This window comes from Suncus etruscus, chromosome 6, assembly GCF_024139225.1.
Source record: "Suncus etruscus isolate mSunEtr1 chromosome 6, mSunEtr1.pri.cur, whole genome shotgun sequence".
NCBI lineage: Eukaryota > Metazoa > Chordata > Mammalia > Eulipotyphla > Soricidae > Suncus > Suncus etruscus.
Genome location: NC_064853.1, coordinates 132,936,260 through 132,956,130, shown reverse-complemented (window position 1 = coordinate 132,956,130; position 19,871 = coordinate 132,936,260). Strand labels below are relative to the sequence as shown.

Sequence of the window (19,871 nt, the reverse complement as noted above, 5' to 3'; positions counted from 1 at the left end):
CCACTTCTGGCCATCTGAGCTGGCACCTAGGGAAGGCCTGGAGTCAGGGGAAAAAGACAAGGACGGCTGGGGGCCTGCCAAGCCTCCCAGCACTCCCCAGGCTAGGGAGAGGGCCTCTGGCATGGGGCCTCCCCAAACCCCATACCTGGCAAGAGCTGGTCTCCAGCATCCAAGAGGAAACCGGAAGCCAGATATCAAGCAGGCATTTTCTAAAAGAAGAAATACAAATGGCCAAAAGGCACATGAAAAAATGCTCCACATCACTAATCATTAGGGAGATGTAAATCAAAACAACTATGAGGTATCATCTCATACCACAGAGACTGGCACACATCACAAAGAACAAGAACAATCAGTGCTGGCAGGGAGTGGGGAGAAAGGAACTCTTATTCACTGCTGGTAGGAATACCATCTAGTCCAGCCTTTATGGAAAACAATACGGATATTTCTAAAAAAAAACTGGAAATTGAGCCCCCTTCTGATCCAGCAATACCACTCCTAGGGATTATATCCGCAGAACACAAAAACACAATAGAAAAATGCCCTCTGTATCCCTATATTTATTTATTTATTTATTTATTTATTTATTTATTTATTTATTTATTTATTTATTTATTTATTTATTTATTTATTTAGGTTTTTGGGCCACCCCTGGCAGTGCTCAGGGGTTACTCCTGGCTGTCTGCTCAGAAATAGCTCCTGGCAGGCACGGGGGACCATATGGGACACCGGGATTCGAACCAACCATCTTGTTCCTGGATTGGCTGCTTGCAAGGCAAACACCGCTGTGCTATCTCTCCGGGCCCTGTACCCCTACATTTATTGCAGCCTATTTACAATAGCTAGAATATGGAAACAACTCAGGTGCCCAACAATAGATGAGTGGCTAAAGAAACTATGGACATCTACACAATGGAATACTATGCAGCTGTTAGCTAAAATGAAGTCATGAAATGTGCCATGCATGGATGGACATGAAGACTATTATGCTGAGTGAAATGAACCAGAGGGAGAGGGATAGACTGAATAGTCTCACTCATCTGTGGAATATAAGAAAAATAAAAGACAGTAGGGTAATAGTATCAGGAGACAATAGAGATGAAGGCCTGAAGGGCCAGCCCATGATGTGAAGCTTGTCACAAAGAGTGAGTGCTGTTAGGGCACTAATTGCAATGACTACCATGAGAATGATAGAGAGGCATAATGCCTGACTTAGACACAGGCAGAGTTTTGGAGTGGGGAAAAATGGGGGACATTGGTGGTGGGAAAATTGCACTGGTGAAGGGTTGTGTACATTTTATGACTGAAACCCAATTATGAACATTTCTGTAACCATGGTGCTTAAATAAAGAAACCATTTTTAAAAAAGCATTCAAGCTTTTATACATTGGGACCTGAGTTTGAGGTCTCTCCTACCTAGCCTCACCAGCTGTAGCCAGTTTATCCTTGGTACATCAACCCTCATATTGAACTACCTGGCCTAGTGGCCAGTATTGCCAGAAGGGGCCCCTGGGTGGGAAGCCCTACCTTAAGAAAGGCAGAAGGAGGGGCCGGAGAGATAGCATGGAGGTAAGACGTTTGCCTCTCATGCAGAAGGACAGTGGTTCGAATCCCGGCATCCCATGTGGTCCCCTGTGCCTGCCAGGGGCGATTTCTGAGCATAGACCCAGGAGTAACGCCTGAGTGCTGCCGGGTGTGACCCAAAAACCAAAAAAAAAAAAAAAAAAAAAAAAGAGAGATCCTTCTGGGAATCTAGGACTGGCAGTGTTGACATGGACTCTGAGTTGGTGCCAGGCTTGGGACAGCTTGTCCTGGCAGCTGGCTGACTGGCCAGCCAACCAGAGCCACGTGTGTGGAGGTCAAGGTCTATCTAGGCAGATAAGCCAAGCAGTCTGTGGTACCCAAGGCCGGCTTGATCCTTTAAAATTGGCTTCAGCCTGTAAATAACCAGACATGAGGCTGGCCAGGGAGGCTTAGACCCCAACAGAACCACAGTGCCTCCCCACTGCCAGTTCGTGATCAGTCCTGACTCCAATTAACTTTGTGACTTCTGGAGAGGGGCAGTGGGGAAGTGGAAATGGGGTCTGTGCCCCTTGGCCTGCTGCCCCTTACTTTATTTTTGTTTTGGGGTGGTGCTCAGGGCTTCCTCCTAGAGCTGTACTTAGTAATTACTTCTGGCAGTGCTTGAAGGACCGTACGGGATGCCAGGAATTGAACCTGGGTCCGTTACATACTACTATACTATTGGTCCAGCCCCCTGCAGCTCCCTTCCTGGCTCTCTCTGAGTTTCAGGAGTCCCCAGGACCATGTTGTTACTGAGGGACCCATTAGGTAGCACCCAGGTTCCCTGAACACATACATCCCCCTCCCCACCTCACCCCTAGCCCCCTCTAGTGGTGTGCCATGCACAGTGCATTTGATTGGACCTTTGACTCCTGGGAGCAGGCAGGGTGGCCATTCACTCGCTGATTCATTTATTCATCTCTGCACATGTTGGCAGCACAGTGGCTACGTGCCAGCTGTATGTTCGGGGAAAGTGGACAGGCAGAAGAAGCAGGCAATAGAATAACACTTGTGTGCGTGCGTGCGCATGTGCTTGCTTCCTCTGGGGGTTCAGGGGACATGATGGCTCAGTAGTCCAGGGCACAGGCTTGGCATATGCTGTGGCCTGAGTTTGAACTCCTGGACCCTTTGACATTCAACTCCACTGTCACCATCTGTGGCCCTGGGGTCTTCCCAGCACCACTCAACCTAAGCAGTTCATCCTCCCTCCACTCCAACACAGGACTGCTGACCCTAATGGCCGAGTATCTTTAGGACTGACCCCTGGAGCACCGCTGGGAGCCCCCATAATATTCGGTTGTGCAGCATATACCACATCCATAAGGTTGTGACTGCTTGTTTTTGCTGTAAGGCACGGGTGCAGCCCACAAGCATGTGTTTCCCCATGTGTGATGCCACACCTGTGGCATTTCCACACCTGTGATGCCAATGGTCCAAGGCTGTGCCCAGCTTCTAAGGGGGCAAGGCCTTTGTGTTCTCAAGGTAGAGGAGTAGGTGTCTGGTGGCAGTCTGCACCTTGGCTCTCGGGACTTTCTTCGAGAGCTGGAGTCCTCTGGGAAGAGGGCAGAGAGGCAAGGACACCAGGGGCTGATCCTGCCCATCTCTCCTCTATGAGGGTCAGGCCCAACATGTTGTTTGAGAACTATTTCAGCAGACACACATTGTGAAGGGTTTTAGTTGCAGTATCTGGGATGGGTAAACAGTAGGAAACCTCTCTTGCAAGTATGAGGTCAGGAAGACTATGGATTCAGTACCTTGCATCACCCCACATGCCTGAGTGCAATACAGGTAGGTAGGTACCTATAATCAAGTGTGGCATGCTGTTCCCCCACTGTAGAACATATTCTCTCTCTCTCTCTCTCTCTCTCTCTCTCTCTCTCTCTCTCTCTCTCTCTCTCTCTCTGTGTCTCTCTTCTACTTTCCTCCCCTTTTAGGGACCACTCCTTCCAAAGTTTAGGGAACCCTGTGGGGTGCCTAGGATCAAACCCCGGACACCTACAGGCAAAGCAAGTGCCTTGACCACTTGAATACTTCAAACTGTACAATCCTGGGGGTTGTGACTCTCAGAAAGGAGCATAATTTATTGTGTTTGCAACCCTGTTCCCTTCCCCAAGAGCAATAATTTTGATCACCTACCTGAGCACTTTGGGGTATTGAACTGGTGGCTCTGAGACCACTAGGCCTCAGCTCTGGGTATTCATTTCTGTCTGTACCCCATTCTTTAGGGAGCTGTCCCCAGGTGCCTGATTATGGCTTTTGGCAGGATGAGAGAAGGGAAGATCAGTGAATGGAGACATAGAAGCCAGGAGGAAAACAACCAGCTTGGAAGTTGAAGGTGTGGATGCGGATGTGTGCCTGAACTCCCAAGGCTGCTGGCTGCCCCTCCTGGGCCTGAATGTCTGTTTCCTGACCTCAGCTTCCGGTCACTTTCCGAAGCCAGTGTGTCAGTGACGGGAGGCCCGGGGAAGGGACATATAGTTGGCCTCTACCCCAGAGCTGGTCTTGTCCCCGGGAGATGTGATCACCTTGGTTCTCACTGCCTGGGGGGGGGGGGGTGTCTTGTGTGGTTTGTGCCAGTTTGGCAGGGGCTGGCAGGGGGGAGGATGGGGAACCGCAGGCTCACACGGGGACCTGAAGCTGCCACTATGGCTTGGCCAGCTGGCCCCTGATGAAGCCGGGCATCCTTCAGCTTTCCCATTGATTTTTGTTTAGTTTGGGGGCCACACCTAGCAGGCCCCTGGACTTACTCCTGACTCTGTGTCCAGAAATCCCTGGTGGCATGCTTGGGGGATTTGGATCCTGGTCTACAGAGTGCCTGGCGTACACCTTAATCCTCGATCTGTCACTTCATGTCCAGGGTTTTTCTATTTTACTGCTGTTTAGACACAGTTGATGTTTAGTATAAACTGCTTTTGTGAGTTGAGATGTGTTGTTATTCTCTCAGAACAGTAAGTTTCTGAAGCGATTCAGCAAAGTCAGGTAGCAGTTTTGCCCAAAAGGAGACTTCTAGCTGAGATTCTGCTTCTTCTTCTTCTTCCTATTTTTTTTTTTTTTGGCCACACCTGGTGGTGCTCAAGGCTTACTCCTAGCTCTGCACTCAGGGATCTCTCTTGAGATCTGTTGGGACCCTGTGGGGCACCAGAGATCAAACCTGGGTCAGCCATGTGCAAGAGGGAGAGATCCTGCTGGCTGCATGGCATTTGCAGATGTTTTTCAGGACTCTGCATACCATTCTTCATAGTAGCTGCCCCGTTTACCTTGGCACCACTTGATTTCGCACTGCCCCACGCCCCACCACATCCTGAATCAGAGGGAGAGTTGGTTCCATCCCTCACCAAGGGAGTCCCCGCCCTGAGGATTGTGGCCAAGGGGCCATCGGGAAGGAAAGGGGAGGAGAGGCCCCTTTCAGAACATGCTCTTTTCAGAACAGCCTTTGAGTCTCCCCGGTTTTGTCTGGGTAGATCGTGACCTCCCAAAGTTTGTGTTCCCTAAGGTCACCCCTAGGTTTTAGATGCCTTTTCCTTGCATGTGACTTTAGTTCACACATGCCAGGGTTGTGGTGAATTCTTTGCTCTGGTTCTCTGCAAAGGCAGTGGGGGTGGGCTGCAGGGTGCAGGAACAGGCCCGATTCAATGGCCACATTGTCAACCCAAGGTCAGGGACTCCGCCTACGGGTTGGGCTGCCCAGACTCTGGAGACCGTTTCTTGTGTTTATTTAGTGGCTGCTGTCATGTCTCTGTTCCTGTGCCACCAGGCCTGTGATGTTCTTTGTGTAAGGAGAGAGGGGTCCTCTCAACAGTTGGGGGGTCTTTTCTCTCCATATCCCAAGGGGAGATGAGCCTGGGTTGCACAGTGTTGTAGGTTCTTTCACTTTCAAGGCTTTGGGCAAGACCTTTACCCACTGAGCTTCTATTTTACAAATACGAAACAGAAGTAGTTGCTCACAGTATAGAATAAAGCAATGTTGGGGTCGGCGAGGTGGCGCTAGAGGTAAAGTGTCTGCCTTGCAAGCGCTAGCCAAGGAAGGACCACGGTTCGATCCCCCAGTGTCCCATATGGTTACCCCAAGCCAGGGGCAATTTCTGAGCGCTTAGCCAAGAGTAACCCCTGAGCATCAAATGGGTGTGGCCCAAAAACAAATAAACAAAAAAAAAGAATAAAGCAATGTTGGGACTGGAGGGAGATCTTGGGGGTCAGGGACACAAATTGTCTATGTGTGAGGACCCAAGTTCTGTGCTCTGCACCACCTGGTCTCTGGCCTCAGTAAGCCTCACATCCTTGGGGCAAGCACTGAACTGTTAAACACATTTGGTTTGGGGTTTCTTTTTGTTTTGGGGCTATACCCATTGGTGCTCAGGACTTACTCTTGGCTTTGTGTTTGGGACTATATGTGGTGCTGGCACTCCAACCTGGACCTGCATGCAAAGCTTGTGTCAGAGCTTCACTAAGCTTGCTGTCTCTTTATCTCTGTCTCTCTCTGGCCCCATATTCTTTGTTTATCTTTGATTTTGGGTTTTGGGCCACACACAACGGTGCTCAGGGGTTACTCCTGGCTCTGCACTCAGAAATTACTCCTGCCAGGCTTGGGGGAATCAAACCCAGGTATGCAAGGCAAACAACCCACCTACTGTGCTATTATCACTCTGACTTATATTCTTTTGCTTTTTGGGTCACACCTGGTGATGCTCAAGGGTTATTCCTGGCTCTGGTTCAGAAATTGCTCCTGGCTCAAGGGACCATATGGGACACTGGGGATTGAACCGAAGTCTGTCCTGGGTCAGCCACGTGCAAGGCAAATGCCCTACTGCTGTGCTATCCCTCTGGCCCTCTTTTTTTTTTTTTTTGAGCCATATCTGCTCGGGACCAGGTAGTTCTGGGGCCTCCTGTGTGGAAAACCCATGCTCAGCCTTCTGAGCCATCTCTTTCCCCCTGCTTGATCTCTCCTCAGTCTTATTAATTTCTCATGTTTTCTACTTTTTTTTTTTGGTTTTTCCGGCCACACCTGTTTGATGCTCAGGGGTTACTCCTGGCTATGCGCTCAGAAATTGCCCCTGGCTTGGGGGGACCATATGGGACGCTGGGGGATCAAACCCCGGTCCTTCCTTGGCTAGTGCTTACAAGGCAGACACCTTACCTCTAGCGCCACCTCGCCGACCCCAAAACGTTTTCTACTTTTTGTTGCTGTTGTTGAGATGTAGGGTCCTTAGAGGTGCATGAATCGGGATCCTATACCTGGTCAGAGGATGAATGGATAAATGAGTGACTGGATGAATGAATTAGGTGTGTGAATCAGTATCATGTACCTGACTAGTATGTGGGAGAATGAATAAATGATAGACTGAATGAATGAAAGATCCTCAGAAGTGAGTTGGGATCATGTACCTGGTTAGTCTATGTATGGATGAATGAGTGAGTGGATGATTAAAGGTCCTCAGAGGTGTGTGTATATCTCAGGATTGTGTACTTGGTCAATCTGTGGATCAATGCAGCAGTGAGTGAATGAATGCATTAGTGAGAGTTGTCAGAGGTGTGTGTTATAGACTTGTATACCTGATCAGTCTGTTTGTGAATGAATGAATGAGTGAGGGTTGTCAGAGGTATATGTTCAGGATTATGGACACTTGGTCAATCAGTGAGCGAATGAATGAATAAGTGAATGGTCATATGCGTGTGCATCAAGATCAAGTCCTTGTCAATCTGAATGGATGAATGAATAAGTGAATGAATGAAGGGCTATCAGGTGTAGATATCAGGAACTAGGACCTAGTGAAACTGTATGGATGGATGAATGAGTGACTGAATGAAGGTCATCAGTTGTGGGTATCAGGATCAAGTACCCAGCCCCACCCTTAGGCCAGGAGCTGACAGCTGCTTCACCTAAACCCAGGGGAAAAGAGGTAAACAGAAGCTTTCAGTTTCCTCTGGCACCCAGCCAGAGAGGCATCGACTGCAGGCTGTCCCGACTCCAGGCTGTTCAGAGCACCTCCCTGTGTTTGCAGGTCTCCAAGGAAACCAGGAGCTCCTCAGATCTCCACAAAAGGAGGCCAGGGGTGTGGACATTCTGGGACAAACCAGAACTTCTCTTAAAGTATATGACACATTGTGCCAGCCCTTTTGAGCAGGCTTGTCCCTTACAATATGTGACACCTCGATCCAGCTGCTGCCATCAGCGGTGGGCCGGAGACAAGGGCCCAGCTCTGCCTACTGCCCCGGACATGGTCAGGAGTGGCGGTTCCTCCCCCAGCAGTGAGGCAGCCTGGGCTTCATACTCTCCTGCATCTTGTACAGGGCGGAGGCCCCGGAAGGAGCCTGAATCTCTGCTTTGGGCTTCTCATCTGTAATGGCGGTGCTCACCTACCTCTCCACCCACCTCCTGGCCTATAGGTCACCGCAGAGCTATGCTTGTGGGTTCCGGGCTTGTCTGGCTGCAGCATGATCCAGGGAGTCCTTGTAGGTGGCTACAAACATTTGTACTCTGGTTCCTTTTGTTCCTAAGTTCTGGAGTCACATCTATGCCAGTGCTATGGGGTCAAACCCAGCTTGGTGTGGTGCTGGGGATGAAAAGCAGCTGTCTGCGTGCAGCGCCCTTACATTCTCTCTCTGCTAGAGGCAGAAGCTGGAGTGCCTGAGTCTGGGGTAGGGGCTATTTCCACGCTGTTCTTGGAACAGATGTGCAGGTTTATGGAGACCATGCTCTGGTAGGCCTCGGCACATGGCATCAGGTTTCCAGCACCTGGTTCCTGCTGACAGAGTCCCTCATTTTACTATTCTTGGGGGTCACCCAGCTTCCCCAGCTGCTATCCCATCTCATCACCCCTGGCCTCTGGCAACACTGTTTTCTAGTTTTCTCCATAGATTTACCTTTTCTGGTATTTCATGTATGGAACATGGAATGTACTTGTTTTTGGGAGACAGGGAACTCCTTGCAGTGCTCAAGCAACCCCCACACACGGGGGTCTCAAGGTGAGGGTCCAGTGATGTGATGTGCTGCTTTGTTGGGGATCCTCAAGCCACTCTCTGGTAGTGTTTGAGGCCTCCAGGGCCACCTTTGGCAGTGCTTACGGAAACACGGGGTTCCAGGAATGGAACTCAAGTTGGACCTGCACCCCTAATTGTACTGTCTGTACTGACTCCCACTCCTCATTCCCCTTTTTTGTTGTTGCTACTGCAAGTACTACAGGGTGTCACACACACTTGGCCATGGTACTAGTGACCCCAAACAGGGGAGCCTCCGGTTTGTTAGTTTGTTTGTTTTGGATCTTACCTGATTGGGAACTTGTGATTTTGGGAATAAAATCTAGCCTCTTGGTTTGAAGAGTACAAAAGGTAAGACCTTTTATCTTGCATGTGGATGATCTAGGTTCAATTCCCAGCACTCCATAGAATCCCCCAGACCACCAGAAATGATCTCTGAGCACAGAGCCAGGAGTAAGCTCTGAGCATTGCTGGGTGTAGGCATAAAATAAAAAACAGAAGAGATGGGGCCGAGAAATAGCATGGAGGTAAGGTATTTGCCTTTCATGCAGAAGGTCATTGGTTCCAATCCCACATCCCATATGGTCCCCCGTGCCTTCCAGGAGCAATTTCTGAGCGTAGAGCCAGGAGTAACCCCTGAGCACTGTTGGGTGTGACCCAAAAACAAACAAACAAAAAAACCCCAAAAACAAAACAGAAAAGGGACCGGAGTGATAGTGCAGTGGTTGGGCTTTTGCCTTGCACACAACTGCCCAGGATGGACCTGGATTCAATGCGTCCCATATGGTCCCCCAAGCCAGGAATGATGTCTGAGCATATAGCCAGGAGCAACCCCTGAGTGTCACCGGGTGTGGCCCAAAAACAAAACAAAAAAAGAAGAAGAAGGAGGAGGAGGAGAAAAAAAAGACACAGCTGCTGCTCAGGCCTCTGAGCTCTCTCTGGGCCCCCTAAATGAGAGCACTTATCGGATGTGACCAGGATGTGTGTGGCACTGCCAGAGCCCAAACCAGTGGTACCTGTGCGTATGCCTGGCACCTCTCATATGTAGACCTACCCAGGCTCATAGCCCTGCAACAGCTATCAGACTGATTTATCCTGTCCCCACAGAATTGGACCCAGTGAGGTGCAGGCCCAGCTTGCCACCCATGCAGGCCTCCTTGGGGGTATTCTCAAATCTCTGCCACTGCTGAGTCTCTGATGCAAACTGTGGTGTAGATTTAAGGGATTTATTGCAGTAAAGGGATGTAATAAGTAGCCAGAGAAAAAGAACAGTGGGTAGAGCACTGACTGCATACAGTTGACCCAGCAATACATTTGGTTCTGTCAGCCCCCAGGAGTGATCCCTGAGTCCTGCCAGGTATTATGGCCCTCCCCCAAAAAGATGAGATTAGAAGGACACATAATAAGAAATTGACTCTATTTGACTTTTTTTCCCCCACGGGGATCAGTGGGAGAAATTTGGGTCATATCTGACTTTGTACTCTGTCAGTGCTTGGGGACCAGGGGCATTGGGTATCAAACCAAGGCCTCCCAAATGCATTGTTTGTTGTAAGCCATATCTGTTTGCATTACACTGTTTGCTGTAAGCCATATCCCTTGTTACTGCTCTTTTTAATTTTGTTTTGTTTTGTTTTGGGGTCACACCCAGCAGTGCTCAGGGTTTACTCCTGGCTCTATGCTTAGAAATTGTTCCTGGCAGGCTCGGGGGACCATATGGGATGCTGAGATTTGAACCGCTATCCTTCTGCATGCAAGGCAAATGCCTTACCTCTATGCTATCTCTCCGGCCCCTTCTTTTAATTTTTATTTGGGGGCTGCATCTGGCGGTGCTCAGGTGCTATTCCTGGCATAGTTGGAAGCTCACTCCTGGATGGAGCCCAGTCTCTCGCTATAGCCCCTTGAGCCAACCCCTGTCCCTTTTGGAGCCATTTTCAAGTGTCCAGCTCATCACAGCTCTTCTTGGCACAGCTGGGCGGACACATTCCTCTTCCCCACCTAAGCTTCCCCTTGTAAATGTTCATGTTTTCGGGAACAGGGCTTGAGGCATTGTATCCCCTGCTCATGGGGGTCTTTATTTTGTGTCTTTGCAGATCATGATCGAGTTCTGTGCTGGGGGAGCTGTGGATGCTATCATGCTGGGTGAGTCTCCCTTGGACACTGGTTGGTGCTGGGAGGGCCTTGGAAGCTCCTCCTGGCACCTCCCTAGTAATGCTCCTCCAGGTGTGTGGCAAGGCCCCGGGTGGCATGGCACAGCCCTCACCAACTATTTCCAAAAAGACATGTTTCTCTGAACTAGCCACTAACCATTTGGAACCTTCTTAGCCCTCTGGTAGCTGGGAGATCTTTGTCTGGCCCAGCGGATCTTTTAGCAGGTGGAAGAGTAAGAGTCCAAAAGGAAGGTCCTTTGAACAGTAGGGGTCCCCATCCATGTTGTAAGAATCCCCTGGGTCTGTGGTCAGGTCTTGCTGTCCTGAGTCAGCTTGAGCAGTAGCAACAAAAAAACAGAAATGCCAGTGGTTGTCCTCCTCTCACCGTGGGGACCCCTCCTGATAGTGCTGGTGGTCATGCGTTTTTGTGCGAAGGCGGGCCTTGAACACGGAAGCCAGATGATCCACCACTTGTGCCACATCCCTGGTCCCTTGGCTTTTAGGAGAAGCAGAAAAATCCTACAGTGTGCATAAAACTGTCAGAGACCCTTGAGAATTGATGCATTTGTGAAGGAAAATCACCAAGTCAGAGCTGTCTCCTGCTCCCCACCCCCATATACACACCTGTTTTGGAGCCACAGCCAGCAGTGCTCAGAGACTATTCCTGGTTCTGTTTTCAGGAGTGACTCCTGGCAGTGCTTGGGAAACCATATGTGGTATTGGGGATTCAAACTTTAATTTCTGTACTATCTCTCCAGCCCAAGCTGAAATATATTCAAATAGATCACAGAGTGCAGCAGCAAAGCAAACATAAAACAACAAAAAACTAACCACTGGATTGATATATAAAAAGGTCATCAGAATATTGCAATCCAAACCACCCTTGTTTCTCTGCCCGAAGTTTGAGGGGCGTGGGGGTGGCCACTGTGGGAAACTGGATGGAGAGTTCTGGAAAAATTAGAAGCAGATCTGCCGGATGGGCAGAAATCTACTCCTGGCCGTTGCTCAGAAGAAAACAGAACACTTTTTTTTTTGTCATGAAGAATATCTGCAGCCTGATTAGGAGGAGGAGGAAGAAAAGGAGGACAGCTTAAGAGAGAATAAGCAGAAAGCCCTTGAGAGAGAACAAACAGAAAGTTCTTGAGAGAAAGAACAAGCATAGTAAGAAAAGTGCTTGCCTTGCATGCAGCCAGAGTGACCCGAGCACTGCTGGGCATGGCTGTAATACTTCCCATCCCCTTCCTAAATGTGGAGCTGAGGCACTATGCTGGGTCAGGAATAAAGTAGTTCTTGTGCCCTGTGTCCTGGGCTGTTGCCTTCCCAGGCAGATGTGAATGATCACATCACACCGAGATGTGGAATTTGGAGCCACTGGGGGGGGGGGGGAGTGCAGGCAGAAATGAGTGGGGTGGGTTTGCCTAGATTAATTAAAGATACAGACTTCTTTTTTTTTTTTTTTTTTTTTTTTTTGGTTTTTGGGCCACACCCTGTGACGCTCAGGGGTTACTCCTGGCTATGCGCTCAGAAGTTGCTCCTGGCTTCTTGGGGGACCATATGGGACGCCGGGGGATCGAACCGCGGTCCGTCCTAGGCTAGCGCAGGCAAGGCAGGCACCTTACCTCCAGCGCCACCGCCCGGCCTCAAAGATACAGACTTCTAATTAACAGCTTAGTTTTGGGTCGGGTGGGGGGTGGGAAGAGGAACCAGGAGGCACACTGTGCAAGAGTACCAACCCCTGAGCACCAATAGGCGTTTATGAAAATTAAGAGAGGCCGGAGAGATAGCACAGCGGTAAGGCGTTTGCCTCGCATGCAGAAGGACGGTGGTTCGAATCCCGGCATCCCATATGGTCCCCCGAGCCTGCCAGGGGCAATTTCTGAGTGTAGAGCCAGAAGTAGCCCCTGAGCGCTGCTGGATGTGACACACACCAAAAAAAAAAAACAAAAAAACAAAAACAAAATTAAGAGAGAAGTCCTGGGGCATGACTAAATCTGTTTTGTATGTTTGAAGGTTGCCAAGAAAGTAGATTTGCAAAGTTCTTATCTCCAGGGGGAAAATATTGCAACTATGCATGCTGGTAGAGGTAACTCAGAGCTACGTGGGTTTGTTTACAGTAGGAACAGATAGCACCTCTATGTCTTAGCCCCCCACAAGCCCGTGGGATGTTCGATTCAGGTATAATTGCAAAAAGGAAAAGAAATAAGCAGAAAGGACTTTAAAATGGCTCAGCATCATCTCAGGATCCTCAGCCCTGGCTTCCACACCTCACTGCAGAGAAGTTCCTGATTATCCTGAGCCCTGCCCACAGCAATTACCATTCTTCCATGAGCACCCTGAAACCTTGGCAGGGAACGAGGGGTATGTGGTGGAGGAGCCTGAGGGACAGCAGTGCCCAGGGTAGAGCCAGGAGGCCTGGGCTAGGAGCCTGCCAGGGTGAGCCTGAATCACAACACACTCACCAGTGGCCCTGGGGACTGAGGGTCTTGGGAGCACCTGGAGAGAAGACAGGATCCCCATCCCCATTGGCAGTGAGGACTTCGCTATTCCTCGCCTTTGTGCTGGCCTTGGCTCCCACCTCCAAAGGCTCCTGCCTGCCCCCGTCTCAGCTCTTGCTCTCATTGCTCCACTCTCCCGGGGAGACTCTGGTCCTCTCTGTCCTCTGACCACTCACTGGCCACTCCCTTATGACCCTCACCACTCACTCCCCAAGCCCCACTGATCTCCCACTCCCTGACTCCTCTGTGAATTGGGGTCTCCTGGGTTCACAATGAGCCAGAGGGAGGCTGGAGTGAGGGATAAAGCACAGGGTGTAGGGCCATGGGGGCTGACCCCTCTGTTGTCTGTCTGTCTGTAGAGCTGGACCGTGGCCTGACGGAGCCCCAAATCCAGGTGATGTGCCGTCAGATGTTGGAGGCTCTCGCCTTCCTGCACAGCAAGAAGGTCATCCACCGTGACCTCAAGGCCGGCAATGTGCTCATGACCCTGGAGGGAGACATCAGGCTGGGTAAGGGTTGCGGGGCCTATGGGGCTTTGAAGGGAGGGCTATAGGGGCCCAAGGGTGCAGAGGGTGGCCGCTTGTGAGCTCGCAGGGCCCAGACATCTGGCTGAGTTGAGCCTCTGGCCACGTTTGTGGGTGCCTCTCTCTGATTGGCACCAGTGGACAAAGCCTTTGGTATACAGATTATCCCTCCATGCCTAGAGTGACCCTCACCATAGGCCAGCTGTGCTGTGGGGTCTGTTCACAGGGACTGTCAGGACATCAGGCCCCAGTGTCTGGACAGTAGATAGACTGGATGGATTTTTGGGGTCATCACCAGTGCTTGGTTCTTGGAAGATCAGTGCCATTTCCAGGGGTGTATTTGTTGGGGGGGCTTCTGCAGTGTGGGTGATGGGTTGAGTCCAGGATTCTTTGTGGAATAGTATTTTATTTGTTTTGGGGCCACACCCATCAGTGTACAGGGATTACTTCTGGCTCTATACTAAGGAATTACTCCTAGGGAGACTGAAGGGATCATGAGGATTGAATGTAGGACAGCACATCAAGGCAAGTCCCTTACTGGATCTTCACTCCTCTGGCTCCAAGATTTTTTGTTTTCAACTCATGTATGATATGTCTTGGTCTTTGTCTACCTCCTGTCTATCCCATTGCACTCACCCCTGGCCCTGACCCCCAGATTCTTCTACACCTTTTGCACTAAGTACTGAATCTAGAACCCATTTCTCTCAGTCACACTCTTGACTGGCTCGAGTAATAGATGCTGTGCTGGTCAAATTCCCACATGACAGTAGGTTAGAAGGAGATAAAGAAACAGAGCTGGGAGCTGGAGCAAACAACTCCTTGCTGTACTCTGAAAGGGTCCCTGCTTCAGCCCTTTTTTTTTTTTTTTTTTTTTTTTTTGGTTTTTGGGCCACACCCTGTGCCGCTCAGGGGTTACTCCTGGCTATGTGCTCAGAAGTTGCTCCTGGCTTCTTGGGGGACCATATGGGACACCGGGGGATCGAACCGCGGTCCGTCCTAGGCTAGCGCAGGCAAGGCAGGCACCTTACCTCCAGCGCCACCGCCCGGCCCATGCTTCAGCCCTTTTAACCTTATTTTTATGTGATGTGTGCCAGAGGTTGGACCCAGCCCCTCACATGTACACATGTGCCCTACTGCTGCTTCCCCTGCCTCACATTATTTCAGTGACACCCCAGAGAAGGGAGAGTCCCCTCCCCAGGAGAAGGGTCTGAGGTGTAACCCAGTTGCTGGGAGGCACTGAGATTTCCGAGTTGGAGGCTGGAAGTCTTGGATTCTCTTGTCTTATTCTACTCCTGTCCCCCATTTCAGAATCCCTCTGAGCCCCCTCAGCCTGACTGGGCTGCTCCCCAGACTCCCTCTTGACTCTCAACACTTTCGTTGTCTGTTTTGGAGACACATCTAGCTTTGTTCAGGACTTACTCCTGGCTCTGCACTCAGGGATTGAACCCAGGTTGTCCATGTGTAAGGTAAAAGTCTTACCTGTTGTACTATCACTGTGGCTCAGCTTAGTGATATTTTCAGCTTACAATGGGTTTATGATGATAAGATTTGTACCTGATATCTTCTCGATTCACTGTTTCTACATGCATGTCTAATACCTTTCACATGGCTATTTTCTGCTTATAAATTATTATTGTTGTTATACTAAGTTTTGGGGTCACACCCAGCAGTGCTCAGGGCTTATTCCTGGCTCGCTCTGTGCTCAGGATTCATTCATGCTGTGATGCCTGGAGATGCTATGGGGTGCCAGGATGATTAGCTGTGCCTTACCTGTATTATCTTGACAGTCCTTGCTTATGAATTCTCTGTCCCTGGATGCTTCAGGGATGACCAGGAGGCTTGTGCCAGGAGAGGAATTAGTGAGTCATAGCTCTGTCATAGTGCAGAGCCTTCTTCAGCTGCTGAGGATTAAGTGGTGGAGATGTGCAAGTACTTGTGAAAATGTCTGGTACATACTGTGAAGGGGTGGGGGAAGCAAATTGCAAAATAGTATGTTTCCTCCAATGCATAAAGACGATATGATTTTAGTTTACATAGTTAATTATTTTTTCACTTAAGTAAATACATCTGGAGCTCTCAGCAGGAAACTCCTAAGTGTTTATCTTTGCCAGGAGGTCTGGAGATGTAAATCTGTAATGCTGGGATCCATAACAAGCAGCGTTGACATGGCAGTCAGAAAAAAAAAGTCCATGAGATATAGTTACAGCCCTGGAGATAGCAGGGAGGGAACTTGCCTTACATGCGGCCAACCTGGATTTAATCCCTTGCAACACATATGGTCCCCCTGAGCACTGCCAGGAGTGATTTCTGAGGGCAGAGCCAGGAGTAAGCCCTGAGCACTGTTGAGCATGTCTCTCCCCAAAAAACCCAAAGGCACAGCTTGGACTAATTTGCTGTCTTTGTTCTGCAGAGAAAGATCAGTGGATAGTGAGAACAAGTGGGGAGGTGGATGATGGGGAGGAGGTTTGCAAGAATAAGACCTGGGTTTTATCCTTGGCACCGGAAAAAAGCACTGGTTCCTGATGTCATTCTCCTTAGAGAGGGGACCGTCAGCCAGTTATTTTCTAAACCATGGTTTCCCCAACCAGAAGCTGATCTGATGAGACCCGAAGTGAGGCGTGTGGGAGGGGCTTGGTCTGTGCGAGGCATCCATGTATGGATATCTCAGAAAACTTTTACATTAAATAAACACTTTTATTTGGTGGTGGTTTTTGGGCCACATCATGAGATGCTCAGGGCTCACTCCTTGCTCTGCACTCAGCTTATCCTTGGGAGGGCTCAAGGGACCTTATTCAGTATTGGGGATTGAATTAGGTTTGCTGAGTGCATGGCAAGTGCCCTACCCATGCTATTCTATCTCAGCCCCTTTTTACAAACAACAACAACAACAATAATATCATTATTATTATTGATTTTTTTGTTTGTTTGTTTTTGGCTTTTGGGCCACACCCAGTGACGCTCAGGGGTTACTACTGGCTATGTGCTCAGAAATCGCTCCTGACTTGGGGGACCAGGGGATCAAACCCATGGTCCATCCTAGGTTAGCACGTGCAAGGCAAATACCCTACCACTTATGCCACTGTTCTGGCCCAATTATTATTATTATTATTATTATTATTATTATTATTATTATTATTATTGTTATTTCATTGGTTTTGTTTTGTCTTTGTTTTTTTGGTCACACCAGTTGACGCTCAAGGGTTATTACTCCCAGCTATACGCTCAGAAATCGCTCCTGGCTTGGGGGACCGTATGAGTTGCCAGGGATCAAACTGAGGTCTGTCCTGGCTTAGCCACGTGCAAGGCAAACACCTTACTGCTGTGCTCTTGTGCCGGTGCCTTCATTGGTTTTTTTTTGGGTAGGGAAGTAAACCAGAAAGTGCTTGGGAATCACTCCTGAGGACCAGACGGGATGGGGGGGGAGGTCAAACTGTGTGCAAAGTAAGCACCCTGCCCACTGTACTATCCTCTGACTCTGAAATAAACCTTTTTTTGTTGTTGTTCACACCCGGCAGTGCTCAGGGGTTACTCCTGACTCCACACCCAGAAATTGCTCCTGGCCAGAAATTGCTCCTGGCAGGCTTGGGAGACCATATGGGATGCCGGGATTCGAACCACCATTCTTCTGCATACAAGGCAAACGCCTTACCTCCTTTATTCAGGGGTGAGCATGGGTTGTACTTGCTGATCATGCGGGAGGCCTGAGTTCAAGGCTTTTCAAGCACCCCTGGATGTGGCCCAGTCTCTCCTCCCAAAATACAAGCAAAACCAAAACACTCATTTTGTTTTTAAGTTGTATAGACTATATAAACTATATGGACTCTGTAGTCTTTGCAGTTTTTGTATTTGGAGGAGGGGCCAGGAAACACCTGGTGGTGCTTAGTTTCCAGCCTGCTCTTTTTTTTTTTACTAGTAATATCAATATATCTCCCCATTTCCTTAAATACTCCAGCATTTGGTTTCTCTTGCCTGCACCCACATCCACGCTTTAGCCCATGAAAGCCCCAATGTTGGAGGTTGGGGCAGTGAGGTGTGTGCGGGGGAGGGGAGTGTGTTCGACTGTCCCCCAGTGGTGTGAGGTGTGGGACTGGGACAGTTCAGGGTTCTGATAATGGTTCTGGCACTGCTTGTCATTCAGGCTGCCCTGATTTGCCCCCTCCCCCACAATGAGAGGTTCTTTCACCACATCCTGGGCTTCCTTCCCCGCCCTGGCTTTTACATAAACAGAAACCCACAAACCCAGAAAACTTGGCCTTGTGCATTTTTGCAAAACCCTAAGTTTGATAAAAGTGGGTGCACTTTTTATTAAGAACATTTGGGGGGCAGGGGCCTGAGAAATAGTACAGTGGGTAGTACTTGACTTGTATGTGGCTACCCGGGTTCCAGTCTTAGTACCCTATATGGTTCCCCCAACAACTGCTAAAAGTGATTCCTGAGCATTGCTAACCTTGGGCCCCAAACCAAAAAACAAAATGCTGGGCCAGAGAGATATCACAGCGGTAGGGCGTTTGCCTTGCACACAGGTGACCCAGGACGGATTTGGGTTTGATTCCCTGCATTCCATAAGGTCCCCTGAGCCTGCTAGGAGCTATTTCCAAAGCCAGGATTAACCTTTGAGCGCTGCTGGAAGTGGCCCCAAAACAAAATAAAACAGCAATCATTAAAAAAAAAATACAAGGGGCCAGAAAGATTGCCTTGCATGAAGAAGGATGGTGGTTCGAATCCCGGCATTCCATATGGTCCCCCGAGTCTGCCAGGAGCGATTTCTGAGCGTGGAGCCAGGAGTAACCTGTGAGCGAAAAAAACAAAACAAAACATCTTTTTGGGGTCACACCTGGTGGCACTTGGGGTTACTCCTAGCTCTATGCTCAGAAATCGTTCCTGGTAGGCTTGGGGGACCATGTGGGATGCCGGGATTCGAACCACTGTCCATCCTGGGTCACTGAGTGCAAGGCAAATGCCCCACTGCTGTTCTATTGCTCTGGCCTCCCAAACAAGCCTTTTTAATTAAAAATTTTTAATTGACTCACCACGAGATACGGAGTTAAAAAGTCATTGATGGGGGCTGGAGAGATGGCGCTAGAGTAAGGCGTCTGCCTTGCAAGCGCTAGCCAAGGAAGGACTGTGGTTCAATCCCCCGGCATCCCATATGGTCCCCCCAAGCCAGAGGCAATTTCTGAGCGCTTAGCCAGGAGTAACTCCTGAGCATCAAACGGGTGTGACCCAAAAAACCAAAAAAATAAAAAATAAAAAATAATAATAATAATAATAAAAAAGTCATTGATGGTTGGTTGAGTTTCAGTTATAAAATATTCTCAACACCCATCCTTTCACTAGTGCACATTTACCATCACTAATTTTCCAGTTTCCCTCTCTCCCCCCTGCCTGCCTCTATGCAGATCTCTGTCTCTGTCTCTGTTTCTCTCTGTCTCTCTCTCCTACCCTCTCTCTCCCACTTCCACCTTTCCCTCTCTCTTCCTCCCTCTCCCTCATCTCCCCCCTCAGTTTCTTCTCTTCCCCTGGCTCTACTTTCTCCCTCTTCCTTTCCCTCCCTCCCCACTTTACCACCTTTCATCACCCAGTTCTTGTGCAGAGCGATCATTTCTGACTATTGTTGAGGAAAGACATTTGGGAGCCTCTCAAGCAGTCAAAGACCTGGAGGTTACTTCCAGAAGTGCTCAGCTCAGCTGTCCCAGTGTTTAGGGGCAAAGCAGGCTTTGGTACAGGGCCAGGGACTGGGCATCAGCCCTTTGCTTACCTTCCTGTTCATTGCTTGATGTTGTTTTTATTTATTTTTGTCTTGGGGGCACACTCAACAGTATTTCTGGCTCTGTGCTCAGGTTCCTCTCCAGGTGAGGCTCTGGGAGCCTTATGGAGTACCTGGAATTAAACCTGGGTTGGCATGTACAACCAACTGCTTTACCCTCTATGCTTCTCTCTCTGGCTCTCATTGGTTTATTCTTTATGAATTAGGTTGAGGACCACACCCACCAGTGTTCAGGGGCTACTCTTATCCTGCTGGAAGGACTCTGAGGAGCTGGGGACTAAGCCCAGGTCTCCTGAGTTACACAGCGAGCTGTGTATACGCTTGCTCTATCACTCTGTTGAGCTATCTCTCTGGTGCTTTTTTTGGGGGGTAGAGTGGGCCATACCCGGTGGTGCTCAGG

The 19,871-nt window shown here is 49.4% G+C and overlaps 1 protein-coding gene across 1 annotated transcript in view; it reads left to right on the top strand.

Moving 5' to 3' along the window:
• STK10 (serine/threonine kinase 10) overlaps nucleotides 1–19,871 on the top strand; it is a 71,120-nt gene that overhangs the window by 31,565 nt on the left and 19,684 nt on the right. The window contains exons 3-4 of the mRNA XM_049776113.1: nucleotides 10,629–10,677; nucleotides 13,540–13,689. Of these exons, the coding sequence (XP_049632070.1) occupies nucleotides 10,629–10,677; nucleotides 13,540–13,689 (199 nt within the window). The remainder of the gene's footprint in view (nucleotides 1–10,628; nucleotides 10,678–13,539; nucleotides 13,690–19,871) is intronic.